Source organism: Malassezia pachydermatis (genome assembly GCF_001278385.1).
Source record: "Malassezia pachydermatis strain CBS 1879 chromosome Unknown scaffold1, whole genome shotgun sequence".
Taxonomy (NCBI): domain Eukaryota; kingdom Fungi; phylum Basidiomycota; class Malasseziomycetes; order Malasseziales; family Malasseziaceae; genus Malassezia; species Malassezia pachydermatis.
This window is the reverse complement of record NW_017253138.1, coordinates 268,851-295,966: the sequence shown is the minus strand read 5'-3', so window position 1 is coordinate 295,966 and position 27,116 is coordinate 268,851. Positions and strand designations below refer to the sequence as shown.

The 27,116-nt window shown below is 55.6% G+C and overlaps 15 protein-coding genes across 15 annotated transcripts; 7 read left to right on the top strand and 8 right to left on the bottom strand.

Annotated features, from left to right (window-relative positions):
• Window positions 1-81: 81 nt before the first annotated feature.
• On the top strand, window positions 82-963 carry Malapachy_3085 (translocation protein; the record flags this gene model as incomplete). Its single annotated transcript, XM_018137564.1, has 1 exon — window positions 82-963. One exon carries the CDS (start codon window positions 82-84, stop codon window positions 961-963), a length of 882 nt encoding a protein of 293 aa, XP_017993817.1.
• Window positions 964-983: 20 nt separating this feature from the next.
• Window positions 984-3,653, bottom strand: Malapachy_3040 (glycosyltransferase family 57 protein; the record flags this gene model as incomplete). The annotated part of the gene is made up of 1 exon (XM_018137519.1): window positions 984-3,653. The coding sequence occupies one exon, from the start codon at window positions 3,651-3,653 to the stop codon at window positions 984-986; it is 2,670 nt and encodes an 889-aa protein (XP_017993622.1).
• A 213-nt stretch (window positions 3,654-3,866) lies between these two features.
• Window positions 3,867-5,144, top strand: Malapachy_3024 (actin-like protein; the record flags this gene model as incomplete). The annotated part of the gene is made up of 4 exons (XM_018137504.1): window positions 3,867-4,803; window positions 4,839-4,978; window positions 5,016-5,066; window positions 5,136-5,144. 4 exons carry the CDS (start codon window positions 3,867-3,869, stop codon window positions 5,142-5,144), a joined length of 1,137 nt encoding a protein of 378 aa, XP_017994051.1.
• A 1,771-nt stretch (window positions 5,145-6,915) lies between these two features.
• On the top strand, window positions 6,916-7,314 carry Malapachy_3067 (hypothetical protein; the record flags this gene model as incomplete). The annotated part of the gene is made up of 1 exon (XM_018137546.1): window positions 6,916-7,314. One exon carries the CDS (start codon window positions 6,916-6,918, stop codon window positions 7,312-7,314), a length of 399 nt encoding a protein of 132 aa, XP_017993510.1.
• Window positions 7,315-7,451: 137 nt separating this feature from the next.
• Window positions 7,452-9,011, bottom strand: Malapachy_3042 (cysteine proteinase; the record flags this gene model as incomplete). Its single annotated transcript, XM_018137521.1, has 1 exon — window positions 7,452-9,011. The coding sequence occupies one exon, from the start codon at window positions 9,009-9,011 to the stop codon at window positions 7,452-7,454; it is 1,560 nt and encodes a 519-aa protein (XP_017993624.1).
• Window positions 9,012-10,161: 1,150 nt separating this feature from the next.
• Window positions 10,162-10,800, bottom strand: Malapachy_3016 (hypothetical protein; the record flags this gene model as incomplete). The annotated part of the gene is made up of 1 exon (XM_018137496.1): window positions 10,162-10,800. The coding sequence occupies one exon, from the start codon at window positions 10,798-10,800 to the stop codon at window positions 10,162-10,164; it is 639 nt and encodes a 212-aa protein (XP_017994217.1).
• Window positions 10,801-12,089: 1,289 nt separating this feature from the next.
• Window positions 12,090-13,261, top strand: Malapachy_3062 (hypothetical protein; the record flags this gene model as incomplete). The annotated part of the gene is made up of 2 exons (XM_018137541.1): window positions 12,090-12,417; window positions 12,456-13,261. The coding sequence occupies 2 exons, from the start codon at window positions 12,090-12,092 to the stop codon at window positions 13,259-13,261; spliced, it is 1,134 nt and encodes a 377-aa protein (XP_017993505.1).
• A 56-nt stretch (window positions 13,262-13,317) lies between these two features.
• Malapachy_3010 (mrt4-mrna turnover 4) lies at window positions 13,318-14,193 on the bottom strand (the record flags this gene model as incomplete). The annotated part of the gene is made up of 1 exon (XM_018137490.1): window positions 13,318-14,193. One exon carries the CDS (start codon window positions 14,191-14,193, stop codon window positions 13,318-13,320), a length of 876 nt encoding a protein of 291 aa, XP_017994223.1.
• Window positions 14,194-14,349: 156 nt separating this feature from the next.
• Malapachy_3022 (mfbc-like protein) lies at window positions 14,350-15,402 on the top strand (the record flags this gene model as incomplete). Its single annotated transcript, XM_018137502.1, has 1 exon — window positions 14,350-15,402. One exon carries the CDS (start codon window positions 14,350-14,352, stop codon window positions 15,400-15,402), a length of 1,053 nt encoding a protein of 350 aa, XP_017994053.1.
• An 80-nt stretch (window positions 15,403-15,482) lies between these two features.
• Window positions 15,483-17,776, bottom strand: Malapachy_3011 (succinate- ligase; the record flags this gene model as incomplete). The annotated part of the gene is made up of 6 exons (XM_018137491.1): window positions 15,483-16,441; window positions 16,479-16,528; window positions 16,982-17,289; window positions 17,319-17,394; window positions 17,427-17,649; window positions 17,677-17,776. The coding sequence occupies 6 exons, from the start codon at window positions 17,774-17,776 to the stop codon at window positions 15,483-15,485; spliced, it is 1,716 nt and encodes a 571-aa protein (XP_017994222.1).
• A 122-nt stretch (window positions 17,777-17,898) lies between these two features.
• Window positions 17,899-18,901, bottom strand: Malapachy_3050 (and domain-containing protein; the record flags this gene model as incomplete). The annotated part of the gene is made up of 3 exons (XM_018137529.1): window positions 17,899-18,309; window positions 18,511-18,706; window positions 18,846-18,901. The coding sequence occupies 3 exons, from the start codon at window positions 18,899-18,901 to the stop codon at window positions 17,899-17,901; spliced, it is 663 nt and encodes a 220-aa protein (XP_017993671.1).
• Window positions 18,902-19,147: 246 nt separating this feature from the next.
• On the top strand, window positions 19,148-20,801 carry Malapachy_3023 (dwnn-domain-containing protein; the record flags this gene model as incomplete). Its single annotated transcript, XM_018137503.1, has 4 exons — window positions 19,148-19,322; window positions 19,353-19,716; window positions 19,746-20,726; window positions 20,789-20,801. The coding sequence occupies 4 exons, from the start codon at window positions 19,148-19,150 to the stop codon at window positions 20,799-20,801; spliced, it is 1,533 nt and encodes a 510-aa protein (XP_017994054.1).
• Window positions 20,802-20,875: 74 nt separating this feature from the next.
• Malapachy_3046 (hypothetical protein) lies at window positions 20,876-21,805 on the bottom strand (the record flags this gene model as incomplete). The annotated part of the gene is made up of 1 exon (XM_018137525.1): window positions 20,876-21,805. The coding sequence occupies one exon, from the start codon at window positions 21,803-21,805 to the stop codon at window positions 20,876-20,878; it is 930 nt and encodes a 309-aa protein (XP_017993620.1).
• A 220-nt stretch (window positions 21,806-22,025) lies between these two features.
• Window positions 22,026-26,000, top strand: Malapachy_3056 (sec8-protein transport protein; the record flags this gene model as incomplete). The annotated part of the gene is made up of 1 exon (XM_018137535.1): window positions 22,026-26,000. One exon carries the CDS (start codon window positions 22,026-22,028, stop codon window positions 25,998-26,000), a length of 3,975 nt encoding a protein of 1,324 aa, XP_017993673.1.
• Window positions 26,001-26,002: 2 nt separating this feature from the next.
• Malapachy_3045 (mrps5-mitochondrial ribosomal small subunit) lies at window positions 26,003-27,028 on the bottom strand (the record flags this gene model as incomplete). The annotated part of the gene is made up of 1 exon (XM_018137524.1): window positions 26,003-27,028. The coding sequence occupies one exon, from the start codon at window positions 27,026-27,028 to the stop codon at window positions 26,003-26,005; it is 1,026 nt and encodes a 341-aa protein (XP_017993619.1).
• Between the last annotated feature and the right edge of the window lie 88 nt (window positions 27,029-27,116).

The window sequence follows — 27,116 nt, the reverse complement described above, 5'->3', positions numbered from 1 at the left end:
CACGGCGTCGTGTTGAGCCAAGGCACAGACTAGACAGGCGACGTGTGGGCACCATGGTACGTACACGCAAAGTGATCTTACATGCAGGATCGCCAAAAGAATGCACCTCCTGAGGCACGGAATGTAGTGAACTTCCTCCGCAACAAGGCGGGCATGAAGACGCGGCCAGGCATTGTGAATGGCCAGCGTGCCGACTATTTCAAGGGCAGCGCGGCCATCAAGGCTGTGTTGTCGCCCGAGTATGCCAAGCTGAAGAATGTGCCGGCTGTGGCCAGCGAGGAAGAGGCAGAACGTATGCTGCATGGCCTACTACCATACGCGTTCTACTTGAAGGTGGAGCGTGGCGCTGTGCCCGCAGCGAAGGACAAAGACCAGGCCGCTCGCCGCCCGTTGCAGGTGGTACAGATGCAGATGTTTGACCGTGAAGGCTACTTTGTATGGCTCTTTGAAGGGTCGCAGCTCCTACAGAAGCTGGCGGGTCTGGGTCTGATTGCGGTTTTGCTGGCGGCTGTCATGTTCCCACTCTGGCCCATGTTCCTCCGTCGCGGTGTGTACTACCTGAGTCTGGGCGTGCTGGGTCTCTTTGGTCTGCTGATGGTGATTGCTGTGATCCGCCTGATATTCTGGGTGATCACCATTGTAGTGGCGCCGCCTGGCATTTGGATCTTCCCGAATCTGTTTGCAGATGTGGGTGTCGTCGAATCGTTCATTCCCCTGTGGGCATGGGATGTGCCGCCGCCCAAGAAAAAGCTCAAGCGCACGAAGAAGAAAGGCAAGAAGGCCGTAGTGGATGGCGATGCGCCTCAACCTGACGAGACGGCGGACGCCGACGTAGAGACGGCCACTGCGACGAGCACGGCCGTGGACCCCGCCGTAACGACCAAGGCGGCGAATGCCGAGGACGCGGCGCCAGCGGCGGACGCCGAGGTAGCGGCCTCGGCTGCGTATGATGATATCAACTAGTACCGTAGACTGGCTATACACTATGTCCGAGCAGCGGCTTTGCGGTTCGACGACGACGACGACGAGATACTCCATAACCCGGACGCCAGCGCAATTTGCACCTGCTTCTTCAGCGTCCAGAGCCACAAGAGGCCCAGCACAGGCACGCAGAGCAGTACATTCAGGACGGGAAACAGGTCTGGGTAGCGCTGGAGGAGGCGCGTGAGGAGCGCCCATGGCATAGACGGCAAGAGGTATTCCAGGGCGAGCAAGCCCAGCATCGCTGCGTACGTCGCAGCCGCGAGCCAAGCCACAAACGAGGCGCGCGTGGTATGGAGCGCTTCCCATGGCCGGTACCCAATGAGCGCATTCCATCCAAGGAGAAGGAGCCACCAAGCCATCGCCTGGCCATCGCGTTGGAGAAGAGGCCACATGCTAAAGAGGCCGACATTGTTCGCCAGCACGCCCCATTCCCAGTCGGTCGCCGCTGCGCCTGCGCCTGTCCGATCGCCCTTGGCTGTCATGAGCAGAGTGAGCGGGAGGAGGGGAAGCAAGATGCTTTTTTCATGCGTCTGGAAACCAAACAGGAAGAAGGCCAGCGAGGTCGATGCGAGGGTATAGGGCAGCAGCTCGGCTGCCGGGGAGGGCGTAGCGGAGGGCCGCTTGTGTGACGACGGGAGAATGGCGGGACGAGGACGTCGCGCAGAGCTGCCGTCCTGCATCCACGTCGAAGTACTACCGCCCAATATCGAGCTGCCCGTCATTGAGCGGCGATCGGAGCCACGGCTGGACTCATGCGCTGATTCGGCATGCGAGGCGCCTCCCTGCGACGTAGCATACCCTTCGCGCACACTCGGCGGGATGCGATGCGAGATGCCAGAGGCGACAGACCCAGCGCGCCGCCGCACATCCGCTACGACCTGGGCCGCTTGTGCATCGTCGGCCATCGATTCGCGACGTACCGTTTCCACGGACGCCATGCACAGCAAGACGCAGCTGGGCAGAATGGCCAAAAGCACAGTGCCAAGGCTGAGCTTGGCCAACGTCGTGACACTAAGCATACGATGCAGCTTCCAACGTGCGCCCAGCGGAAGTACACTGATCGCGCACCATACATTCGCCACCTTGTCCTCAAAGAGACCACGTGCCAGCGGGAACACACGATGCACCACCTGCCGCACATCGTCCATCGAGCCGAGCCATGGCGCCAGTAAGATTGCTGTCACGGCCAGCGTGACGCTGCCCAGCGCGAGGAACAGCGCGAGGCCACGCAGGATATGACGCTGCATCAGCCCCACACAGCGGCCTAGCATCACGGCAAAGATCGCTGGCGCATAGTACAGCGCCATCTGCTTAAAGCACAGACTCAGTGTGAAAAACACCGCGGCGGCCACGTACTGCAAGCTGACATGCCGGCTAAGTGTGTCCAACACCAAACGCTGCAAGGCCGCCGTAGCCTCCGCATCGGCACTATAGCCTGTCCGCACGTTCGGCAGGTTGGATAAGAGGCACGCAAAGCTCAATGTGGCCAGGCCCAGCATCACACCATTGTACTGGAAATGCCCATGATCAATGAGGAGCAGCGCAGGTTGCAGCCACACAGTAAGTAGCGCAATGTGACGTACACGCATGCTGCGTGTGTGCAAGCGACGAGAGAGGAACCAAGCCACGGCAGGGAGGTACAGCAACATATCCAATAGCAGTACACTCCACCGCATAAACAGGACCAACGCCGCTCGCTCCTCGCCACGCGACGTACGCAGCGCCAGTGCAGGATGCACTGCAGGGAACAGGGAACCGACAAAGCCACACGCCAAACTCACCCATGCTGTGAGAGGCGGATAATCCAGGCCCCAGTACTGCACATCGTAGCGGTACCAACGTCGGACGGGCAAATGCAACGTAAGCTCCATCCAGTGTCGCTGCGCCTCAAAGTCGCCATACATCGGCGGACGGCCACGCCCACTCCAGCTGCCAAGGGCAAGTAGACACCGCAGCAAAACCGCCGCAGCGTACCCCAGCGCCCATGTCGAATGCGCCATCTCTTCCTGGGCGAGCGCACGAAGCACAGAACGAAGCGGCGTCTCAGTCCCCGCCGCATCGTCGCGCGTCGCGAGCGGACGTCGCACATCGGTAGGAGCTACACTAGGCTTCCCTTCTTTGCCTTCAGAGGCGCGCGCTTGCTGCTCCCGCCACTGCGCAATGCGGTCATGCGACTTCGTATCGCTTAGGGCCTCCGTCCGAGCCGACACCGAGGCATTGGAACGTAGTAGACGCGAACTGGACGACAGGGCTCGCGCACTCATCGCATCAGATCGATCACCTCGTCGGTGCGACGCCTCGTCGATACCGCGCTGCGATAGACGCGACGATGTCGCAGCAGAGGGACCCCGCGCCTCACTCATAGTGCGATAGGAGGTAGGGATGGCTCGCGTACTACTCCCGCCCTGGAGCCAAGTGTAAATACGATCGCCAGTGGGCGTCACTGCATCTTCGTCAGAAATGTTCGCTAAACGCGACGTGCCCTCGCGTCGCGACGTCGTCGTGCTAGGGTACACACTACTCCCCAGCGACGATGAGGAGGTGCGTGGCCGAGGTGCACGGTGACGCGTGCGCGTCGGGCCTAGTGGGATATCAGCCGCACGATCTAGATCATCCATATCACCGTCCGTCGTGGAACGGCGCTCGGCGGAGAAGCCGAGATTCATCATAGGAATCGCTCACTGGCTCGCACGGAGACGTGAAGGCGGGGGGAGAGGAGGGCGAGGGGGTTGTGTTGCTTGCTTCATGCTGACTAATCGACGCGTCGTCCACAGCGTTGGCCCCGGCCTCTGCCACGCCGCGGTAGCGCACGCGTGTCGCTTTGGACCCACCGCAAGAGACGCACATTGGTGCGTGCGAGTCCACAGCAAGATCGTCACATCATGGTCACAGAATTCGACGATGTGCTTACGAACCAACCTGTGGTGATTGATAATGGCACAGGTACCATCAAGGCAGGTTTTGCTGGCCAAGACACGCCGAAATGTTTCTTCCCTTCATGTGTCGGACGGCCCAAGCATGTACGCGCGATGGCAGGGGCCGTTGAAGGCGATCAGTTTATTGGACGCAAAGCTCAGGAATATCGAGGGCTCTTGCGTATGCGATACCCCATGGAGCATGGTATGGTCACAGACTGGGCCGACATGGAGCGGATATGGAGCCATATTTATGCGGAAGAACTAAAAATTCTCCCAGAAGAGCACCCAGTCCTTCTCACAGAAGCCCCATTGAACCCACGCGCGCACAGAGAACAGGCCGCTCAGATTTTCTTTGAGACATTCAATGTGCCTGCAATGTACGTCAGCATGCAAGCGATTCTCAGCTTGTATTCGTCAGGACGTACGACCGGTGTCGTACTTGACTCCGGGGATGGCGTCACGCATGCGGTGCCCGTCTACGAAGGGTTTGCCATGCCTCATGCGATTCGGCGGGTTGACGTGGCTGGTCGCGATGTCACAGAGCATTTGCAGATGCTCTTACGTCGTTCTGGCTACCATCTACACACATCTGCTGAAAAAGAGATTGTTCGGGCCATCAAAGAAACGTGCTGCCAACTGTCTCTCCATGGCTCAAAGCACGAGCAACAAGTGCAGGACAGTAAGAAAACTGTCGAGTTCACGTTACCGGATGGCAATATTGTTCGATTGGGCCAGGAACGATACCGCGCGCCAGAAGCATTATTCCAGCCAGAGCTCATCGGCCAGGAAGACGTAGGGGCTCATCAGGTCCTTATGGATGCTATCGGACGGGCCGACTTGGACTTGCGGCGACAACTCTACAGTAATATTGTGCTCAGCGGTGGTACAACGCTTACAAAAGGTGTGTGGACATACAGACATACTGACAGTACCCAGGATATGGAGAGCGCATGCTTTATGAAGTGAAACGGCTCGCGCCGCAAGATATGAAAATCAAGATCTCTGCCCCCCCAGAACGCAAATACTCGACCTGGATTGGTGGCAGTATATTTGCGGGTCTCAGTACCTTCCGCAAGGTAAGGTATTGTCACAGCGACCCACTAACTAGTCCAGGTATGGATTTCCGCAGAGGCATACCAAGAGGACCCAGGTATTATTCACCGAGTACGTATAGGGACCATGGCACAATGCCACGTTACTGACACCTCCGCGCACCTCCGAAATGTGTTATAGGCTTTGTAATCCAGACAAGCGCGCTTTTGGCCAGGCACACTGGGGTGGGGTCCCCCTTTCTATATTATTGGTCGCCTCCACGAATGGCGTGAAGAGGGGGTGTACAGCCCAATCACATAAGCGACATATTAGTAGGCGTTCAGATTTCGAGAGCTGCGCACTGCGGCCTGAAACGTGCCGAACCGAAAAAGATACGACAACCTATCCCCTACGAAGAACCGCGCGAGTGACAAGTGATCTCCCAGCTACACGTAAGACTGATCCGAGCATTTCGTCGGGAATACCCATATACAGTGAAAACATGGATCCTGGAGCCGCGAGCGGGTTGAAGCATCAGCCCGTAGTGGTGGTCCAGCCTTTCTGTATTAGCCATGAGTGGCTAACCAATGCTCGATTGGAATCAAAAAGAGACTATACGCCGATCAAGCGCCTAGGTACGGGGTCCTTTGGTAAGGTGTTTGTCGCGGATTGGCATAGCCCTTTGCCTAACGGCGCTATGGTCCCAGCCATGCAGCATTCTTATACGCGACCAGCCTACGTTGGCAAACGCATTGTGGCCATCAAACAAATGAAGCGTACGTATACCTCTTGGCAAGAGGGCATCCATGTCACAGAACTTCATGCCCTCTTGTCTATCCCATTGCATGACCATATTGTTACATTATACGATGTGTTCGTGAACTCGTTGTCAAATGAACTTTTCATTGTTTTTGAATGTATGGAAGGCAACTTGCTTCAGTTGCTCAAATCACGAAAAGGCCAGAGTATGGCTCCTGGCCTCGTCGCTTCTATCAGCAAGCAAGTTTTGTCTGGGCTGGATCATGTCCATGCTCATGGCTTCTTTCATCGCGACATGAAGCCTGAAAACATTCTCATCACGACGATAGGCCTTGGTGAGTACCCGGTGACACAAGGTATGCAAGCCACTACAAGTCAAGACGTTCTCGTCTTGGCAAAAATTGCGGATTTCGGACTGGCGAAGAGAATCGAGAGCGAGCCGCCCTATACGGAATACGTTTCTACTCGATGGTATCGGGCCCCCGAAATTCTACTACGCGACAAAATATACTCGGCCCCGGTGGATATTTGGGCCTTGGGTACCATTCTGGCGGAAATGATTAACCTAAATCCCCTCTTTCCTGGGACCAACGATATGGACCAGCTTCTATGCATCTTTCGGGTGCTAGGTACACCTAGTCGCACAAGTTCCCCTACAGAGGAACGACATGCTCTTCGCGGGGGAGGCGCATGGCCTAAAGCCTTTGAATTGGCAGCTACGTTGCAAATTGAGCTGCCCAGTTTCGTACCCGTTCAATTCTCGTCACTGTTTCCTCCATTTATATCTCCGCACTTGATCGATCTCGTGTTTTCCATGCTGCGCTACGAGCCACAGTCTCGTTTGACGACAAGGCAGTGCCTAGAGCATCATTACATTATGAATGAGGCTCGTTTGCTTCGTCCTTACTCTTGTATGCTCCCTGATCCATCCCCGCCACTCCCTGAAAACACCGCGCTGGGCCCTCCCATTTCCCTGGCAGCGGTTGAAATGGACGGAAGAGCACTTGAAGAGCCACAAACTGTCATCCAGCGAGTGCAAAGCCCCGTTCCCGTAATGGAGAAGAGTCCTTCGTTCTCCGAGAAAGCAGCGGATCTTCCGTATGATAATTATGGATCGGCACAAAGCTCCAGTGCATCAACAGCTCATGACGAATCCCCACAATCCCATTCTATTGCTAAACTACACCTGCTTAACATGTCATTGTCTCCTCCACGCCCCAGTATGTCACGAAGACTGATGCATTCGCTGCGCATGCATCAAACTTCGACGCCGCCTCCACCGCCACCCCCGCAGGATGCGTTTGAAACGGCGAGTTTGCCATCGCCCCTTGCTAACGACAATCGACCATGCAGTGAAGGTTACATGCCCCCCTATGAATTTCAGAATGATACCACCTCTGTACCTTTGTCTGCTGGTAGTGGTGGTGGGTTCTTGGGACTACGGAAGAAGCAAAAAGACCCTACTGCCAAAGAGGCCAAACAGGCCGAGCGTCAACGACGAAAAGATGAAGTGATTGCGATGCGTGAACGTTCTCGTGCTGTGATACAAAAGCGCGTTGATATCATGAATAAGGATCACGTATCCAAAGCCCCTGTAGGATGGGTTGACTACAGTGTGTAAATGACACAGAGACATTATAGATAACGACAATGTGATGAGCCTTTATGAATGCGTAAGCGTACGATATTTCTTCTTTAAAAAGGAGCCATTTTTGGGGGTCTCCACTATGATCACATACATCGCTTCCCATAAGGGGGCTATGATAATATCCGACTGAACCTGCTTCGCCATGTTTTCCTGCCCACATCTTCTTTCCCAGAGCGAATAGGTATACCTGAGGTCTCTTTGATTGGGGAGAGTGAGGAAGGTTCATAGGGCGTCGACGCAGAGCTCTTCGAAGGAGACACTGGCATCGTATCATGTGCAGAGACAATGGAAATCGGCTGCGCCGGTACACTCGTAGTCATTGTTTTGTTGGTTTCCATAGGTGCTGTTCCTGTTGTAATGGGAATAGGTTGTACTGCCTCCTGGCTGACAGGAGCTGCACCCATCTGGGCGTTTGGAATGGTTATGATTTTAGGAGAGGTAGGCGATGGTGCATCCACCATCAGAATGCCACTGGAGGCCTGCGTTGAGGGAGAGGCTGGTACTGTAGGTGTGGGCATTATTGGAGGAGCACTTGTCGTTGGCAGGGAGGGAAGTACCGACGCATCTTTGGGAAGGGCTATCGATGTCCCAGCCTCACCACGGAAGGGCGTAACCACGGTGGATGTGGGAGGTGCTATGCTTCCCTGCGATGGCGGACTCACCGACGTGGACATGGCAGGGGGGCTTAGCGCAATGGCTGACATTGTCGATGTCGGCGAAGTAGGTGTTCTTGAGAATGCCGTATTTTGGTCGCCTTGTCTCATGGCTTTGGGCGATGGCGTCTTCATCGGCTGCATGCCCCGTTTCTTCAGGTCGGCCGCCTGGTAAAACAAGACATACGCGCTTCCAATCTCTGGCACATCCCCATAATACTTCCCAATATCGGACTCCGAGATAAATTCCACGGATTCATCATCAAACAGAGCCCATTGTTCCCCGATCTTGATAATAGATACATAATGGCCCTGATGAGATCCTGAGCCAATATGGACGACAATAGCAAACAGCTCATACAGTTTGTCCGGATCTTCAGCCTCATCTGTCGTATTAAACAAACGCAGATCCATCGGAAAAACGACACGGCATGCATGCTTGACATACGCCTGCTTGCGTTCATCCCATTTGAAGCGTTTCAAATGCAAGGCAAGAACGTCGGGCGCATACTTGATCTTCATTCGTTTCTCAGCCTCTTGTAAACTCGAGCAGGCATCACAGAAAAATTTGTTGCGGCCGGAAAGCATCTCGCTCTCTGAGAATTGGCGCAGACATGATGTAACAGAAGTATGTGGCGACACATTGATAGAGAGATCCAAGAATTGTTCATCTCGATTTGATATCGTTTCACATGACAAGCAGCGAGTCTCATTCGTCAACACACCTTGGAAAAGGCGGTGCACGTACGTAGCGTCTGTGTCCTTACCATTCCCACCGGTCTGTTTATCTGGACTTGATCGTCTGATCAAATCTTCACCCACATGGTTTAGCACGACGTTGAGGAATTCATGTGCATCATGATGCATCCTACTATCGAACATGTCTGAGCTTCGCTGAAGTGTATCGAGGAAAGACTTGATCACATTTTGATCCACATCCTTCAAAACAATGGCCGGTGACAGACCCTTTCGCGTCGTGACTGGTTGTCGAATCGTGGCTTTATCGGGATTGGTCATGAGCCGGCAAGAAGATAGGGCCATGGTATGGAACAATCGAGTCAACGCATCCCTCATACTATCCTGGGACCCCTGCCTCTCTTCGGACTCATGATCTGGGTCCAAGACTGCGTTGCGGAACAGTTCACAATGATAAAGCGCTTGTAGCACAGAGTTTGCATAGCACGAGTTACCAAAGTTTTCCATACCCAGCAACACAGCTCGGGAAGGAGAGGCATGGACAGACATGCCATTATCTTTCGACCACTCGGCCCATTCCGCGGTCGTCCAACCATACTGGGAAAAAGACGAAGGTGGTGGTCCACGAGACTCAACCGAGTCTGTTGCACTTCGGGGGGCCGTTACAGGGACCGCCGCCGAGGATGGCACAGTTACTGGCTTAGACAGTCCCGCTGAACTTCCTAGACCCCAGTTGAGGCTTGTTTTGGCATCTCGCCCTTTCTCCTGTATTGCTAGTGCAGGTGCAGCGGTCGCTTTCTCACGACCAAATAACTTCGTGCCTGCTACCTGATCCTCTTGTGATCCATTGGTAGCAGTGGCACTAGATCCAAATCTCTTCTTGAAACCAGAAAACGACATATCTGTCCTTCCCAATGAGCAAGACAGAGACTTCTAGTATCACGAGATCGTCTTCAGCGTATATGCTGGGGAGCATTCAGATCGTGCGGGTTCGGACATGTCAGCCACCTCCACAATCTGCAGGACGGGGACATGTCGCGCCCAGCCTGACCTGCCTCATAGTGATTCAAGCGAGGAATCACCCATCTCCGGATAGCCTTCGCCTACACAAAGTGGATCAAAGCACGCATTCAGTTGTATATAAAGATAATATAATAGTCTCAAATTTTAAGCAATAAATAGCTATAGGTGTAGCTACCAACCAGTAGTAACTACACGCAACAAAAATCGTCCAAATGAATATGGAAGAAAGACAACAAAAGTCATCTTTAAAGCTGGAAGAGGCTAGCACAATAGCAAACCAGTTGCTATGCTAGAACAGAAGAGAATTTTTTTATTCTTTTTTTTTTTTTAAAAAATGGATCTCTCATACACCTTTACGCATGCACCAGGCAATGTTCATAACAGCTTTACAAGGGATGTGTCATATACATAATGCATCATCATCGCGACAGAGTATCTTTCGTTCTTCTTACGCCTGGAGCTTGTAGGGGCCAAACAGCGAGAAGTCCCATGGGTTGGGTTTCTTGCTGGTCCACATAGACAGACCAGTAGTAATACCCTCATCCAGCGTGCCAGTGGTAGCCAGGCGGCGGAAGGCACTCTTGGTAAGGTCCACGTGGTCTTGGCTGCAACCAGCGCACTCGTCAACGATACGCACACGGACACAGCGTTCAATCTTCGGGTTGCAGAGACGGATAAAGTCACCGCAGCTGGGGCCACCCTCCCAGTGGGTCATAACAGCACCAATGTGGTTAGTGTTGGTCGGGTCCCAGCTACCGTTGCCACAGGCCGGGTTCTGGAGATCGTGGGAAGCGTACCAAGTGATCTTGACATTGTCTCCCCACTTCTCCTCACCCTCTTCAGGAGCGTGGGTGAACATCTGAACGTTCTTACGCTTGAAGTTGGCCATACCGAAGTTCGACTTTCCGCGGATGTTAAGCGAACGCTTCTCAGCAACGTCGTCCTCGAATTCGTTGTCACCAACCTTCGAGTCGAAGAAGACAATCTCCTTGCCATCATCATCCAGGAACGTCTCAGCACGAGCCACGGCGACGAAGGCGGCAAGAGCAAAGCACACACATAAAGCAAACTTGACAAAGCGAGACATGGTAATAATAAAACTTACTTGCGATTAATAGGTTGAGGTTAAAGGTATTAGAGATCCAAGTACAGGCGACTAGCGCTCTGTATCAACGAAAGGGGGGGGAGTAAGGTAGGGTGCCCAAGTTGAGGCTGTTTGTCCCTATATACCTACACGCAGAGGCAGTTTGTTGCTACCTGTCCCACGAACACTAGGAACGCTGACTACAATTGGAAGACTTCCGTTGGCCAAATTTGCCTCTTAGTGGCCAATTTGGCTGCATGGGACAAAGTACGCAGTCATCTGCTATGCGATCCTCATCCTGATCACATAATCAATTTTCTACGCTGGTGTTATTATTGGATAGTCTTTGTGTCACAAATGTTTTAATGTGAGTTATCACAAACAATGTGGGAATGGGGCGTGATCACTAAATTGTGTATTGACATTTCAGCAACTGTCCCTTTTACCGAGTATCGTGGTTTTCCATAGGTCGAGAGCTGGGCTGTGATTTATTTTTATGAGAACTCCGCAGTTGACGCAGCACAGCCCTGAAAATAGTAAAGGCTCTTGGCAGGCTGGCTCATGCTGCAAAAAAAGTATATGATATATTCGCTATCGAGAGTCTTTTAGAGATATCGTATCAGTCGTTAGGGCTTGGGCTAACCTGGCGCAGTGACTGCCAAGCTTGTTGTCTGCGTGCCAGACATTGCTGAATGCGATCCGTTTCCAGAACATACTTGCCCTCTTTGTACTTCTCAGAGGGGGTATGGGCACGAATCTATCCATACGTTAGCACTCAATTTGGTAGGGATCATACGTACATATTTCCAGCCGATATAGTCATTGCAATGTGTGCATACGATGTCGCATACAGTGTGTGTGCCTGTTCGCATAGTTCGTTCTTCAGGCTCCATAATATCGACATTCCATGCCTTCTCAACTAAATAGGCACGTCCAAATTGGCCATTGAATTCCTTCTGTGTGAATGATGATAGAGGCTCACCTTGCTTATCAACAACTCATACGCTGTGATATGTGTCTTACAATTGCTGCATCCATATACGCGACTTGAGTTTAAGTACTCCCTATGTCGAAATCCCATATTACTATACCCTTACAAGGGCCTTGTGTCTTTACCAGTGGCGTTCTGACGACCTTTCCTATCACACTTTGTCATGGGATGGGGAGCATTTCCCCACCTCCCCCGGCCTCGCTCTGGTCGTACTGGTGCTCAGGCCACCTACCACGTGATTTGATCGGGTCCAATCCTGGTAGGACCATCCTTCTTGTGTTCGCTCTACGCACGCATACTCATGTGGGTTCAGCATAGCGTTACCCGGCTGGGCCTGGCTTCGCATGCTAGACCATATTATCTACCTTTGATTCGTGTAGCCTACAATACTCGTTCTTTTGCTACCGAGCCATCGCACAAAGGTGATGAACAAAAGTTGACCAAGGAACAAGAAGAACTTCTGCGTTTACTTCGCGAAGGGCAAATCAAGGTGCAAGCTAAGTCTATGGAGCGCCCCCTCGGTCTGGCTGGTGCGGCTTTATCGCAAGGCTCTACTGGTGGCTCACGTCGTATCGACAAATGGATCGGGCAGGGTAAGAAATGGCAAGACTTGAGTGGCGGCCAAAAAGGTATGTTGCTTCTGTTACCTTAGGAAGCTTACATTTAGTGGCTCGTGCTACCGTCAACACGTCACGTCTATTTGTTATCGGCACTGGTGCGCTTCTTACTATTGTGATCGGTTATGCTCTTTCCACGGAACTGTTTGCCCGAAACAGTCCGACCGTGATTTATAGTGAGGCATGCAAACTGATTCAGAAAAGCGACAAGATTCACGCCTACTTGTTGGAGCCATACCGATTCCAAACTTCGCTGACAGAGTTCCGAAGCGACTATTCGCCTTTGAACCCGCCATCGCATCCTCATCGTCCCTCGCAGACCGTTCACTCTATGCGGTATTTGGATCCCCGTACTGGTGAGGATAAGATGATGTTGCATTTCTATGTCGAGGCGCGTGATAAGGACCAACCACTAGGATATTGGCAATATGCCCGCTCTAGCGTGATTAGTGGTGCACAGTGGCTTAAAGTGAAGGCCATTGAAGGGTACGATGCTGCCCAGGCATGGTGGCATGAGCAGGCCGAAGATACATCGGCGAAACCTGTGCCTGTTCTTCCGCCCAAACCAGCCAGTGAGCCCTGGTGGATTACACGGAAACTTCGCGGCTTTGTGCACAATGTGCATGAGGTCGTGGGCAACACTAGCGATGCGGTTGGCATGTCCTCGTTGGACCTCGCTGGTCTTCGCACGGTGCCAGGCACGTGGACCGAGGGCGAAGTGCATGTTGAGCTGGTTAAGGATGGGAACGGCACGTATCAATACAAGCATTTCTACGTGGATATCCCGAACTCGCACTCGCCGCTGCGCCGTCGCGTGCGTCTTGACCCTCGCCATGGCGAAGTGCCTCAGCGATAAAACAGTCACTAGATCCCCATAGGACAATTATATCCAAGTACGGCGTACGAATACATCTACAGCTTCATGCCCTCTGGGAGCATCATGGCTTGGTCACGAGCCTCAATCACATCCAATTCGCTGGGCTCATCGTCCATTTCCTCGTCATCATCCATGTCGTGGGAGACACGTCCACCCTTTGGCTTCAGGTTGGCGTTCGAAGAATCAACCAGTATACGGTCTTCTTCTGTCAGTGGCACCTCGATGACAGCACCTTCGCCCTCATCGCCCGCGGCACCCACAGCCGACCAGTACACAAGAGGAATGAGGCGGAAGTGTGCCATTTGCACGAGGAGGTGCTTAAGAATCTGGGCCTTCTCCGCCGTAAGTTTCTCCCCCTTCTTGCACACACTGAACTCCTCCAGGAGTGTGGGCACGCCGCGCTTCAGCTGCGTCGGCATACCCAAAGCACGCAGCTGTGGCTCCATGTTATGCGGCAGAGTCTCGGGCGGGTTTGTCCGACATTCCACAGGACCAGCCGGCATGACAATCGTCTCCGTCGCACGACTACCCATGCGTGCGTAGTCTAGACGGCGATAGTCACTGCACCAATCCAACACTTCCGCTGGCGGCGAGTCGGTCATGAGCAAGCCGACGTTGCCGCGCAAACGCTGTGCAATCTTACCGAGGCCGGGTCGGATCTCCTCTTCCGGCGTCTCTCCCAGAGCACGAGCAATGACACGGAGCTTACCGAAGAAGATCTTGGAGCCCTTCCACAGCGAACGCACTTCGCTCAGGTATGTGTTGCGCATATTGCTCACGGCAAAGATCCAAATATAGTTGTATTCGTTTGCGGCATCGCGCACAGCATTCATAAGGTTCTCCTTGTGGTCCCGTGTCTTTGCCTTGGTCTGCGTAAGCGAGACCACCTTGGCTCGCTTCGTTCGCGCCATGGTAGATGGTCTCTTAGCACTACAGGCCCGACGCCGCTCGTGCTGCGAGGCCTCGCAAAAAAAATCAAAAAAAGTGTGCTTTGTCAGCACTCTTCGTGCCTACATGCGAAGCAACGAGTTGGCTCAAGTGCCTTGGCGTATTCTCTCCTTCTTCTGATGCTCCCTGATCTAAGTAAGCTGGAGGCGTCGCTCCTCAACACATCGGGCGATGTCAAACTAGATGTGCGCTTTCGCACTCTGTTTACGCTCAAGGGTCTCGCCGCTCTTTCTCAAGACAAGCGCGAGCGTGTGATCGAAATCATCTCGAAAGGCTTCAGTGACGACTCTGCGCTGCTCAAGCATGAGATGGCGTATGTGCTCGGCCAGATCAAAGATACACGTGCCCTACCCTGCTTGGAAGGCATTCTGCGTGATGAGAAGCAGCATACTATGGTCCGCCACGAAGCGGCAGAAGCGATGGGTGCGATTTCTTCGGTCGAATCGTTGCCTGTGCTGCAAAAGTATTTTGTGGAAGACCCTGACGTATCCATTCGTGAGACATGCCACCTGGCGATTAGCAAGATCGAGCTAGACAACTCGGACATTGGCCACACGGAGCAAGCGCTGCAGGCCGAGCGCGACAAAGCGCATGGCGATGCCCTGGACGCCGCGGCTCGGGCGGCGGCCCCTATCGATCCAGCGCCGGCCATCGTGACCGTACAAGGCTTCTCAGATCAAAAAGAGAACGTGTACACCCTATCAAGCGTACCGACCTTCCGTGCTACTCTCCTCGATACGTCGCTGTCGCTCTTTGAGCGGTACCGTGCGATGTTTGCCTTGCGGAATACTGTGCAGCGTGGCGATGAAGAGGCGCAGAAAGCGGCTGTACGGGCGCTTGTGGACGGTTTGAAGGATGAAAGTGCTCTTTTCCGGCATGAAATTTGCTTTGTGTTTGGCGAACTGTGCCATCCCGCCTCGATTCCAGCCATGTCACACGTTTTGGACGATGCACACGAGCATGAAATGGTGCGCCACGAAGCCGCCGAGGCCCTGGGCGCCGTGTTGGAGGAGTCTGGTGGTGGGGATGAATCGGAGCGCGTCATTGCTATGCTTCGGCAGTACGCCAATGATGCTTCGGCACCTCGCGTAGTGCGTGAGAGCTGCGTAGTAGCTCTTGATGAGATGGCCTATAACAATGATCCTACCCAGTTCCAGCCCATTGAGTCGTAGATTTGAATGTACAACAGACACACATCCTATCCCAACGAGAAAAAGCTTGTGTTGTATGCATGTGCTAAAGTACTACATTCTTAAGCCTTACCAGCGTCCTTCATGGCCTTAAGCATCAGATCTCCGATCTTGGCAGGGCTGTCGGCGACCACAGCGCCAGCCTTCTCAAGGGCGCGGACCTTGTCTTCAGCACCACCCTTGCCACCGCTAATGATGGCACCGGCGTGACCCATGCGGCGGCCCGGCGGCGCAGTACGGCCAGCAATGAAGGCCACAACGGGCTTGGGGTCAGGGCGCGTAAGGTTGTACTTCTCCAGGTACTCAGCAGCCTCTTCCTCCATACTACCACCAATCTCACCGATGATCACAATACCCTCCGAGCGGTCGTCCTCAAGGTACATCTTCACCAGGTCGATGGTCGTCGAGCCAGGGTAAGGGTCACCACCAATACCCACGCACAGCGACTGACCAAGGCCGACGTTCGTGGTCTGGTTGACAGCCTCGTACGTGAGAGTGCCCGAGCGCGACACAATACCGATCTTACCCGGCTTGTGGATGTGCGCGGGCATAATACCGATCTTGCAGCCCATCGGGTTGATCACACCAGGGCAGTTGGGGCCGATCAGACGCGACTTGCTCTGCTGCTTGAGCACGTTGGCGACGCGGATCTCATCCTTCTGCGGGATACCCTCAGTGATAGCCACAATAAGCGGGATCTCCGCCTCGACGGCCTCAATGATGGCATCAGCAGCACCCGCCGGGGGCACGTAGATGACCGACGCATGCGGGTTGGTCTTTTCAGCAGCCTCACGGACCGTGCCGAACACAGGCAGACCTAGGTGCGACTGGCCAGCCTTCTTCGGCGAAACACCACCCATCAGGTTGGTACCGAAAGCCAGAGTCTGCTCACAGTGGAACGTGGCAGTCTTACCAGTGAAGCCCTGGCAAATAATGCGAGAGTCGCCCTGGACGTAAATGTTCTTGATCGTGTCTTCGTAGCTGCGACGGAGAGCCGAGGTCGAGAGCGAGCGGGCACCAGCTACATCATATAAGCACAATACATCTTCTATACATACCAGCACGCTGGACACCACGGAACATGTTCACAGAAGCCTTAGCAATCATCCTGTTGCCTTTCGCTGTGTCAGGGACGGCGGGAACGTCTGTCCGTTTGCCAGCTAGCCTCACAATTTGCCCGGGACGGTGTCACGTGCCCTCTACTTCACGTGGTACGTGCACACGAGCGGTTTATGCGCTGTTTGTGCTATCCAACGATGCGTGTGAAGCTATCGTATCCAGCATAGAGAGCGCTTGCTGCAGGTTGGTACGCGCTGTGGCCCAGTCTTCATAATCCAGTGCACTGGAGGCCCAGCGTGTTAGTTTTTGAATGTGTGTCACTTCCGCCACATCTAGTGGAACAGCCGAAGCGCTGGTTTTCCACGATTCTGTAGACAGCGGCTTGGCCAGTGCTTTTTTGTGGGTGGAATCAGTTGGTTTCTCCGATGATGGATATGCTTGACTAGTGGATGATGAAGTCGATGCCCTTTGTGGAGATGGGTCAGATGATGTTGGTTTAGACTGTTTCGGTGCTTCGTCCTCGTCAGACTGGGCAGTCATGATCTGAACACATGGCGAAGACTCTTTGTCGTCCATAGTTGGTGCTGATGGCAGCGTAAAACGCTCGCTTTCGTCGATTGGTGCCTCTGTAGGGCTCGTTGGCGCACGTACTTCCTGCAGATGCATGGGTGTAATTAATTGCGCAAGCACTTGTTCCTCATCAGCACGCTCACCTTCTTCTGCCGGGCCCGATGTAGGTTTCGTACCGCTTCGTAGTGCTTTCGAGATCTGTGCAGCTTTCCACTTGGCATATTTGATTTTTGATTGGACCTGAAAGATTAGACGAGACGTTCGCATACCTCTTCCTCCAATGGGCCAAAGATCGATAAGAGCTCCAAAAACTTTGACGCAGCAACAAATGCATGGGCTGTCTCCCTATACCGTATAAGCACTAGCAATACACGTACCTAGTCGCTTGCCCTGCCCGATCTTGATCGTCTGCCTTGAGAAACACCTGATATGCAAAGTTCTCGATATAGGCATGTCCCACAGTATCATTTGTTACGGCGTCCTCCTTCTCTAGGGACGATTTAAGCTGCTCCAAGTCGTCCATCAGCGAAAAAAGAAACGACTGTGCCTCTGTGTTGCCACTCATCTTGTCGATGCCCAGCTGCGCCGCATAATATTTACCTTCGCGTTAGATTATAGAGAACATACACCAATATGCAATAATAGGGTCTACTTTCTCGACTTCTTGTGCTCGTTGAAGAAATGGCGCTGCCTCTTTCAGCGTCAGTGGCACCTTTAAAGGTGGCATCGTTGAACGAGGGAGGCTCTGCGCCAAGCCCCGCACGTCCACACACTCCCTCCACATAGCGCAGATAGTCATCATTCATACTTTCATACCCAGAACTACAATACAACTTATTATACAATATATTACAGATCATGATGGCGATCCGGAATCGCCGGAATAGAGCCATCAAGGGATAAAGTCGGTACATATTGCTGACCTGGCCCGTCTGGACCGAGCAATTGTTCGCCATAAGTCATCATGTCCACCAAAAGCGGCAAAGTGGGTTGACTAGGCTGGCGCTCCATCTCTAGCCATGATGCATTGACCTGTGAGGCAACAACATCACGATACTGGAGATCCCACAATGTCTTCGCATAGGCTGGCAAGGCCGACATATCTGATGTGCTCAGGTCCAACACAATAAAAAGCGACATAGTCTGTTCCAGCTCCGAGAGGAGATCCGGATTTTCTTCTCCCAAAGGCGCCAGGACCTCTGTTGCAAAGGCCAGCGCCTTTTCCACATCACCTGTCCGCAACAGCTCAATCATTTCAAGCTGGCGTACATGAAAATACAGGGCAGGCGATGTGTCAAGCATCTATTCGTCAGCAACAACTCTTACCACATCCAATGAGGCCGCAAGAACGATCAGTCGAAAGATGGTGATTAGGTTTTTTGTCTCCGCATCGCTGAGCTCAGCGTGGTGCATGAAACTTTTTCGTCCCTTCGTCTGCGGCCATTGGGGCATTACACGCACCTCTGGCTTTTGCTCACTTAGGAAATCGAGAGCTTGGCTTACATTTCCTTTCAGGATATGCTGCCGAACAGCATTACGAAGAGGCAATGTTTGAATGGCTTCAGGCACAGACAATCCTGTTTCTTCACAGAAGCGTATCACTGCCTGTTCGTGGCCCTGGGTGACCAAGAAATCGAGGACCCATTGATCTGTATTTCTGTCCATGTCAGTCTAGTTCTAGTATGCATGTCCAAAGATCAGCAAGCAAAAGAAAAAAAGTATCCTCATCATTGATAGGAGAGATTCCCACTTCTGCGATAGACTCATCCGAGAAACTGGACTGGGGCGATACCTACTGTTTAGTACAGGGAATGGCTGTGACCATCTTTTCCCAATCGGCGGATGGACGCATCGCGCATGGGAGCCATGAAAGGCAAGCAGAAGAGGAGTTGGTGGGGAAGAGGAAGAAAAGATGGCCGCGCCCTCGTTTGTGCTGCGGCCGGTGGCAGAGGCCGTCCAGCCAGCCTTGGGCACGTGATTCTGCAACCGCTCACAACGTCAGAGCGCAGCCAGCCGCACCATAGTGCGTCGTCGCGTGCGTTAGGGGCGGCACGCGTTTGTAGTGCCTTGCGCCAAGAGGTCTTGTTAGCAACCCACGATGGCGACATCAGCGGTCTATTACAAGTTCCGCTCGCAGCGTGAGCCGCAAAAACTCACATTCGATGGAACAGGTATTAGCGTATGGGAGCTGAAACGCGAGATTATTTTGCAAAACAAGTTGGGCAAAGGCACAGATTTTGATTTGGCTGTATACGATGCGGATACCGATGAAGGTATGTTCTGCGATGCGCTTACGTGAAAAGAATACAAGGACGACAATTATACCATCCCACGCTCGTCGCATGTGACGGTGCGTCGTTTGCCTCCTTCAAAGCCTGGTCGAGGAACAGCGCAGCTGTACGTGGCTGATCTTCAGGCGCCAGCCGGTGGTACGAGCGTTCCTGAGACTCCTGCTGCACCAACGCCGGCTCATTCGATGTACCGAGGCCCCATGTCGAAGCGCTTTGACGGCAAAGATGGGCCCCACCCTGGCACACCTACCTCTTCTGCTGCGTCTGTCAAGCCGTCGGCTGCGCTGGACAGTCATCAGGACGAAGCGTCTCGGATTGCTGCCATGTTTCAAGCAACGACTGAGCAATGGGAGGAGACGCAGGAACGCATGTCACAGTACGTACAGTCTAAGCTAACGAGTGCAGCGCCACCTATCGCGAGCGAACAGGCATGCCACGACGTGGTCCGCCGCCAGGGCGGGGTGGAGCACCACCACCCCCGATTGATCGCCCACCCCCACCGCCTGGCTTCATTTGCTACCGATGTGGTCAAAAAGGCCACTGGATTCAAGATTGTCCCACGAACAACAATCCCGAGTACGACAATCGGCGATTCAAACGCACGACCGGTATTCCTAAGAGCATGCTGAAGACGGTGGAGCAATCGACAGCGGAGAACATGACGGGTGTCATGGTGACACCGGATGGCTCGTATGTGATTGCTACGCCGGATTCGGGGTCCTGGCAGCGTAGTCGTGCGCGTTCACGGCCACTTTCCAAGACGGACGTGTACAAAACTGTGCCCTCTGATCCAAGTCTCGCCTGTCCTCTCTGCTCCAAGTTGCTTCGTGAGGCTGTCAAGACGTCTTGCTGTCATACCACATTCTGCGAAGAATGCATTCAAACGCATCTTTTTGAGCATGACTTTGTATGCCCTGAATGTGAGAAGCGCATTCCTGATTTAGAAATGCTAAAGATTGACGATGTGAAGCGCAAGCAAGTACGTGAGTATGTCGATAAGACCATTGCACAAAGTGAAGAGGCGTTCGAGCAAGGAACCGGTGTGGACGAAGAGGCCGCTCATCAAGCTGCTGTCTCCGAGTTTGCCGCCACGGGCGCGAGCGCAAGTACGACTGCCGCTCCTGCCCCACCTGTGCCTGAACCTGTGCCGAAGAGCGAGCCTTCTACGACGGCTGCTGCGGCCCCAGCGACGTCTTTGAACGATCCCACGACGACGACGACGACGACGACGACGGCGCCGCCGCCGCCGCCGGCTGATGGACCGACGTTCAACCCACAAATGGTCCAACAACTGGTGGCGATGCTGCAGAACCCACAGCTGCCCATGCCGATGCGCATGCAACTGCAAATGCAACTGCAGTTCCAGCAAATGCTCTTTTTCCAGACGTTTGCTAAGAACGGCGGACCCCCACCGCCCTCGATGCCGGGCATGCCCATGCCCATGCCAGCGGCCTCGGCTGAAGGAAGTCACAAACGTGGGGCGATGGACGAAGCGCCTTCTTCACGGGACAAGCAGCCCCGTTATACCTAATGTACTATAGTTCGTCGTTATCCATAGATCGGCTCAGCAAGATCCATTCAAAAGCGTCCGTGCCCGGCGCGGGTATAGGTTGGCCATCGGCCATATACAGCCCTTGGAGTAGCAGGGCGTCCTCGTCCGGGCACGTCCACTGCAACGACGCTTCTTTGCGTTGCGCAGCGAACAAAAAGTAGTCGTCCAAGGGCGCGCCCGTCTCATCGCAGGGGGGTGCGTACGCGAAATGCGATGCATGCGTGCCGAAGGGGCGCCATGGCGCCGCTGGATCGGAGGGGGTACATTGCACCCATGTAAGATCGAACCAGGCGCTGAGCCCTGTCCAGAACGGCTGCTCTTTGGTCAGGGAGCGAATTTTGTAGGCCAGGTACACGGTGGCGTTGGGCGCCTGTTGTGTGATCTGCAATAACGAGCGAAGGAGAGGCGCAAGGAGTTCCGGGAAATAGATCAAGTCAGAGCACAGAATGTGCGTGGGTGTCCATGTCTGCAGGATGACCTCGGCATGGCCGGCGTCGCCCCAGGCCAAGGGGCGTACGTGGACATGTGCTTGTGCCCATGGCGTCCATGGCACATTGCGACGTAGCAGCGATTCGACCTCGGGCAAATCGGTGAGGATCACATGATGAGCCTCGCTTGGACACGCAGATCGATGTGCTAGGTACGACGCGGTAGCCAAACCAGCCGTGCCTACGCCTGCGCCTAGCTCCAGCAACGTCACAGGGGCGTCGAGCCACGAGTGCGGCGGATCAAAAGTGTGTGTCGTATTTTCGATATACGCCGCCCATAAAAACGCGGATTCCCAAATACGACCGGCGATGCCGTACTGCGCAATGTCCTGCTCACTATCGCGCATCCATGCGTCTTGGGTCTCGCGTGGCGCATTGGGGAAAATACGCAAGTGCGCTGGAAAGTTGGGACGTCCGTTGCTCATCGCGGAACCCCAGCGCACCTCGCCCCCACGCCGCTGTCCCCGGGCGGGCGAGCAGGGTGTGACACAGGTATCACGACACCAACGTACGTGCAGGCCTTCGTGCCTTTCTTCTCCACACGTCGTTGGGCATCGGCCGAGGCCCTAGACGGTCCCTGCGGCGGCGACAGCGTAGCCCCACCGACGACCGTGCATCGCGCGTGCTTGCTTCCACTTGGACGTCATGAAGCGTGTGATCGGCGGCTCGAAGCGCCAGCGCCCCGTGATCCGGCATGAGAATTCTCATCTCGGTACCGGGGCGGGCGTGACGAGCGGGCCGATTCAAGTGCCGGGCCACAATGCGTTCCCTACCAGTGCGTCGCCATCGCGCACTGGGAGCGTAACGAGTATTCCACCTGACGCTGCGTACCATGCGTCGCCTTCCCGCTCGCACTCTGGCATGGTCGCCGCGCCCAGTGCGAGTGTGCCACCCCCTGCGCCCACCCCTGGCCTTCTCTCCCCGTCCGCCGGGGCCCTCTCGCCCTCGCCGACGTCGTCCCCCGCGCCCATGATGGCATCGCCGCCGCCGACACTACCGCCGCCATCGTCGCCGCCCAGTGCACGACGTACACGCATACCACCGCCGACCGTCGCTGCACAGGAACCTACCAGCCGTGCTTCGCTGGACGATGGCGTGGCTGTTGCGCCGATGCCCGACGCACCGCGCACGTCCGTCAGCACCTTGCTGGATGCTGACGTGCTTCCGCCGCCTAGCGCTAGCCCGTTGCCGGCGATGACGGCACAGGTGCCACCGCCCCTTACGCGGCGCTCGTCCAGCCGGCGTGTCGGCTCACTGACGCAAGATCGCGAATTGGCGCAAGTGCGTGCCCAGCAAAAGCGGCGTTTGCTGCGTATGGCCGAGCGAGAGGCGCCAAGTGTGCCGCGTACGGCGCATCGCATGACGCCAGGCGTGCCGCAGCCGATTACCTCGTACGTCCAAGCGACCGATGAGCCCAAGTTTCGCGAACTGTACGCCGTCCTTCGCAAGCTGAAGCAGGAATGGGGGTTCCTGCTCGAGTCGGAGTTCAATCCTGTGAGCTTGTCCCTGGCCTTGCTTCCGCAAGGCGCTTTGCACTCACACGCCGAGGCCTTTGCGTCGCTGTCCCCCCTGATTGAGTCGTCGTTGCAAGGCACGTTGGACGACCACTACGATTCGTTCGCGACGGCCATCACTGTGAACCATGGCATGATTGCGTCGCTAGGCACATCGCAGGATGGGATTGCTAGTGCGCGGCAGCAGCTGCAAAGTGCCCGCGACGCGCTAGGCGCTCGTCGTGCAGACCTCGTGCAAATGTGGCAGCGCATGCAGTCCGTCAAAGAAGCGACGCGTGTCCTGTCCTTGCTAGAGCAGCTGCGGGGCGTACCTGACGAACTTGAGTCGCTCATGACCGAGAAACGATTCCTGGAGGCGACGCAGCTGCTTATGCGATCGCTCCGTCTGATCCAGCGTGACGACTTGGCCGAGCTGGGCGCGACGTCTGATCTACGTGCGTATCTTCGCTCGCAGGAGCATGCGCTGCTTGACATTCTGATCGAGGAGTTGCAGAGTCATTTGTACCTGAAAAGCTACTGGTGTGATGGGCGCTGGCGTGCGTACGTCGCCGGGCAGGATACGCTCCCGGATCTTGTGCTGGGCCTCGATGCAGGTCCCGCGCCGGCTATGGCCGCCTCGCAGGCGCTTGTCACAGCGGCGAGTGGCACGGCGAGTAGCAGCGGCACGTCTGCGCCGACGTGGACCACGCTGCAAACGTTCCTACGGGATGTGCATGCGCGACGAACGTCGTACATGGACGACGCTACGACCGACCCACTGCGACCGACCACGGCGGCGACCACCGGGTGGGACGAAGTGGCGACCCCCGCCTCGCTGACGGAGCCGCCGACCTCCACTTCGACGCCGGCGGAAGACGACAGTTTCCTGTACCTCGAGATGCTCTGTGAATCGTTGGCGCGGCTCGGAAAAATTGGGTACGCCCTAGATACCATTGCGCAGCTTGTGCCTACGGAGCTGCATCAGTTGATCGATACGACGCTTGACGAAGTGGAAGCGCGGCATGCTTCGCGGCACAATGGCACACCGATTCGCACGGCCGCCGTGCTGATTGCGCCGCAGGCGACGCATTCCGTGCTGGACGAGCCGCATGTCCGCCGCTCTTTCTCACAGGCGGCGTGGGCCTCGGCGACGCAGACCGCCGCGTCGACCGACGTTGCGATCCTTCAGCAGGATCGAGAGACGATGCGTGACTTTTTCTATACGCTGTTTTCCAAGTTGGAAGCGGTGCTAGCAGCGCATCGCGCCTTGCACGAAGTCGCAGGGGTGCTTATTGGCCGGGCCAGCTCGCTCACGGAAGGTGCTGCGGATCGCGCCAGTGCCGAAACGGGTGTCGTGGCCTTATCGCGTGTATGGGACGCCGTGCAGGACGAGGTGCAAGGCCTGCTCATGGACTACCTGGCCAACGATGCAGAGCGTGTCCAGGCGAGTCATAGCGTGCCGCCTCTGGAGGCCGTGCTTCGTTCGTCGCGGTACGAGCGTGAGAAAGCGCCGCTGTTCCGTCTCGCTGCACCTTCGAAAATGTCAGCGGATGTCCGCGCCGCCAGCGACGCGTTGGAAGCATCGCTGCATGTCTACGTTCCTGGGCTTGTCGGCCAGGATGCAACGACCCCGGCGCATGCGCTCGAGCCACGAGCGCGCTTTGACGAGGAGGTGCAGGCGGGGCATGGCCACCGCCGCCTCGTCCCCCCGATGATCTTTGTCGTCGCGGCGTTGCTGGCGCCTACGCACCGGTTCTTGGACCGTGTCTCGCTGATTCTGCCGCGCGATGCTGCTGGGCCTGGCCAAGTGGACTTTACGACGTTCCTGCGTGGGTTTGTCCACGATGCGTTCCTGCCGCAGCTGGGCGAGCAAGTGCATGCGCTTGTCCAAAGCACCAGCAGTGCGCCTGATGCGTTCCAGCCGGAAGCGGGGATGCGGATCGGCGCTTCGCGTGCGGTGATGCGCAGTGCCGTGCAGGTCGCGACCTTGGTCGACAGTTTGTATGCGATGCTGCAAGCGGCGCCGTTCCAGCGCGCGTCGTACACGCGCCTGATTGTTTTGGCATTCTTGGCGTTCTACGAAAAGTGCAACGATCGATTTAAGCGGCTGGTCGCTGAGGACCCCGAGTCGGCGGCAGGGCCGTATGCCTTGTCGATCGTGTGGGTCCAACGTCCCGAGCTGTATGCGTGCCTCACAGCCGCTCTGGATGCAGAGCCACACTCGACGCGCGCGCAGGATGCGCGTCATGCTGAAGCGCAGACCGAATGGCACTGGGCCTCGTCGATGTCTGTACGTCGTGCGGATTTGATCACCTCGCGCAAACGGCACATGGCGCTGGGGACGTTGCAGCACAGCTTGCATTGGCTCAGTACGCATATGCATCAATTTGCCATGGGCCAGCACGACGCGATGGATGCGGCTTCGACCTCGACCGAGTCGCTACTACCGCTCCCAGCGTCCAGCGATGTGGCCGCGCTGTGGCAGGATGTGCCGCGAATATATACGACGCTCTGTCGTACGGTCCTTATGACATTGCGTGTCGAGTTGCGTTTGAAGACGCTGTACTACCTGCACTTGGCCATCCAGGGCAACTATGTATGCGACGCACTATCGATGGAGCCTGATACGCACGTCGTCGACTTGAATGCGGAATTGGCTGCATGCCATGAGACGTACAAATCGACTATACTGCCCGAGCATTACGCGTTTGTCTTTGACGGCCTTGATGTCCTGATGGATCTGACGCTCACACGAGCCATCCTGCATGTGCCCGCGCTGAATCGGTATGGCGTAACCAAGATGCTACGCAATCTGCTCAGTCTGCAGCAGAACCTCAAGAACATCGCCGAGGAGCCACGCTCGATCGACATGGAAAAGAGTCGGCGGCTCTGGGATACGCTCGCCAAGGAGCCTGAGGCTTGGCTCGCCGCCTTGCCCGCGCAGCCACCCCACTCCGCAGGCGAGTACCTCGCGGCGATTCGATTGTGCTTGGGCCTTGCGGACGATGGCGCTCCTATGCTGCACGCTGGCACGACGCAGCAGCCCGTGTCCGATACGCGCTACCGCGCCTGCGTCGACATGCTGCACCAGGTCCTTCATACCGAGGGAAAAGCATCTACTACATAAGGCTATAGATCAAACTCTTCCAAACGACGTCCACGACTCAACTCCATCGCACGACGCGAACGTGCGCCTTGCCCCTTGTTGTCACGACGCATCGGACCACGCACGCCGCCGCCCATACCGATCGGCGCACTGCCGCCCCATAACACTTGCAACGCAGCTTTGACCACGTTCATCGCGTTGGACGAGCCGTATACAGCAGCGTTCAAATCGGTAAACCCAGCGGCCCGAGCAATCGGATGCAAGACGTTGGGCACACGCAAGCCGAACCCGGCAGGGCGTGGCCGGATGACGACACGCGTCGCTCCCCACCGGCCTTCCACCGTGGTCTCCACCGTGTTTGAGCCACTCTTGGAGCGGTGCACCGCTACCAAGTCCATATTCTTCACAGCGGCATGGAACGCCTTCTTATTCGCACGACCGGCATTCTCATCTTTGCCTTCGCCGTAGCCGACCAAGCCATGCCCATTGCCGGCAATCACCAGTGCGTACCAGCTTGCGACACGGCCCTTGCCCGTCATATTCACGACACGCTTCAGCACAATGTTGTACCGGTGCAGCCGCGTAACCTCTGTAGGGGAGAGGGGTGTGACGTTCGACAAGTACGTCTCTGTATGCACTTCCTCGCTACCACTACCACCCGCCTGCATAATGGACTGCACACTCGGTGGCGGGGTCGGGAACAGCGGTTGCCGATCCGCATCGTTGTAGATCGTGACACTACCACCGTAGGGGCTCTGCGCATCCGGCGGCACGACGCTCTTCACACCATCATGCATCGCATCTTTTTCACGCAGCAGGCGCGGAAACTGCTCCAGATCCACACGGTGGAAAAGGATCGGCAGTGCTTTTTGCATGGCCGACGGCTTTTTGGGCGCCTTGGATGTAGACGGCGCAACCTCACGCAGCGGCGGCGACGACGACGACGACGTGGATTCCCAGCGTGCTGGCACGGCATTGATTCGCGCGATCGACCGTCCTGCCGGTGCGGCCATAGCACGTGCAGTCGAGGATCCCAGACGCACGAGCATATCTGAAACAGAACACCTCACACACACGAGAAGAGGGAGTGACAGCCACCCACGTTGGTCCTGGCAAGCGAACGAACGAACGAACGAT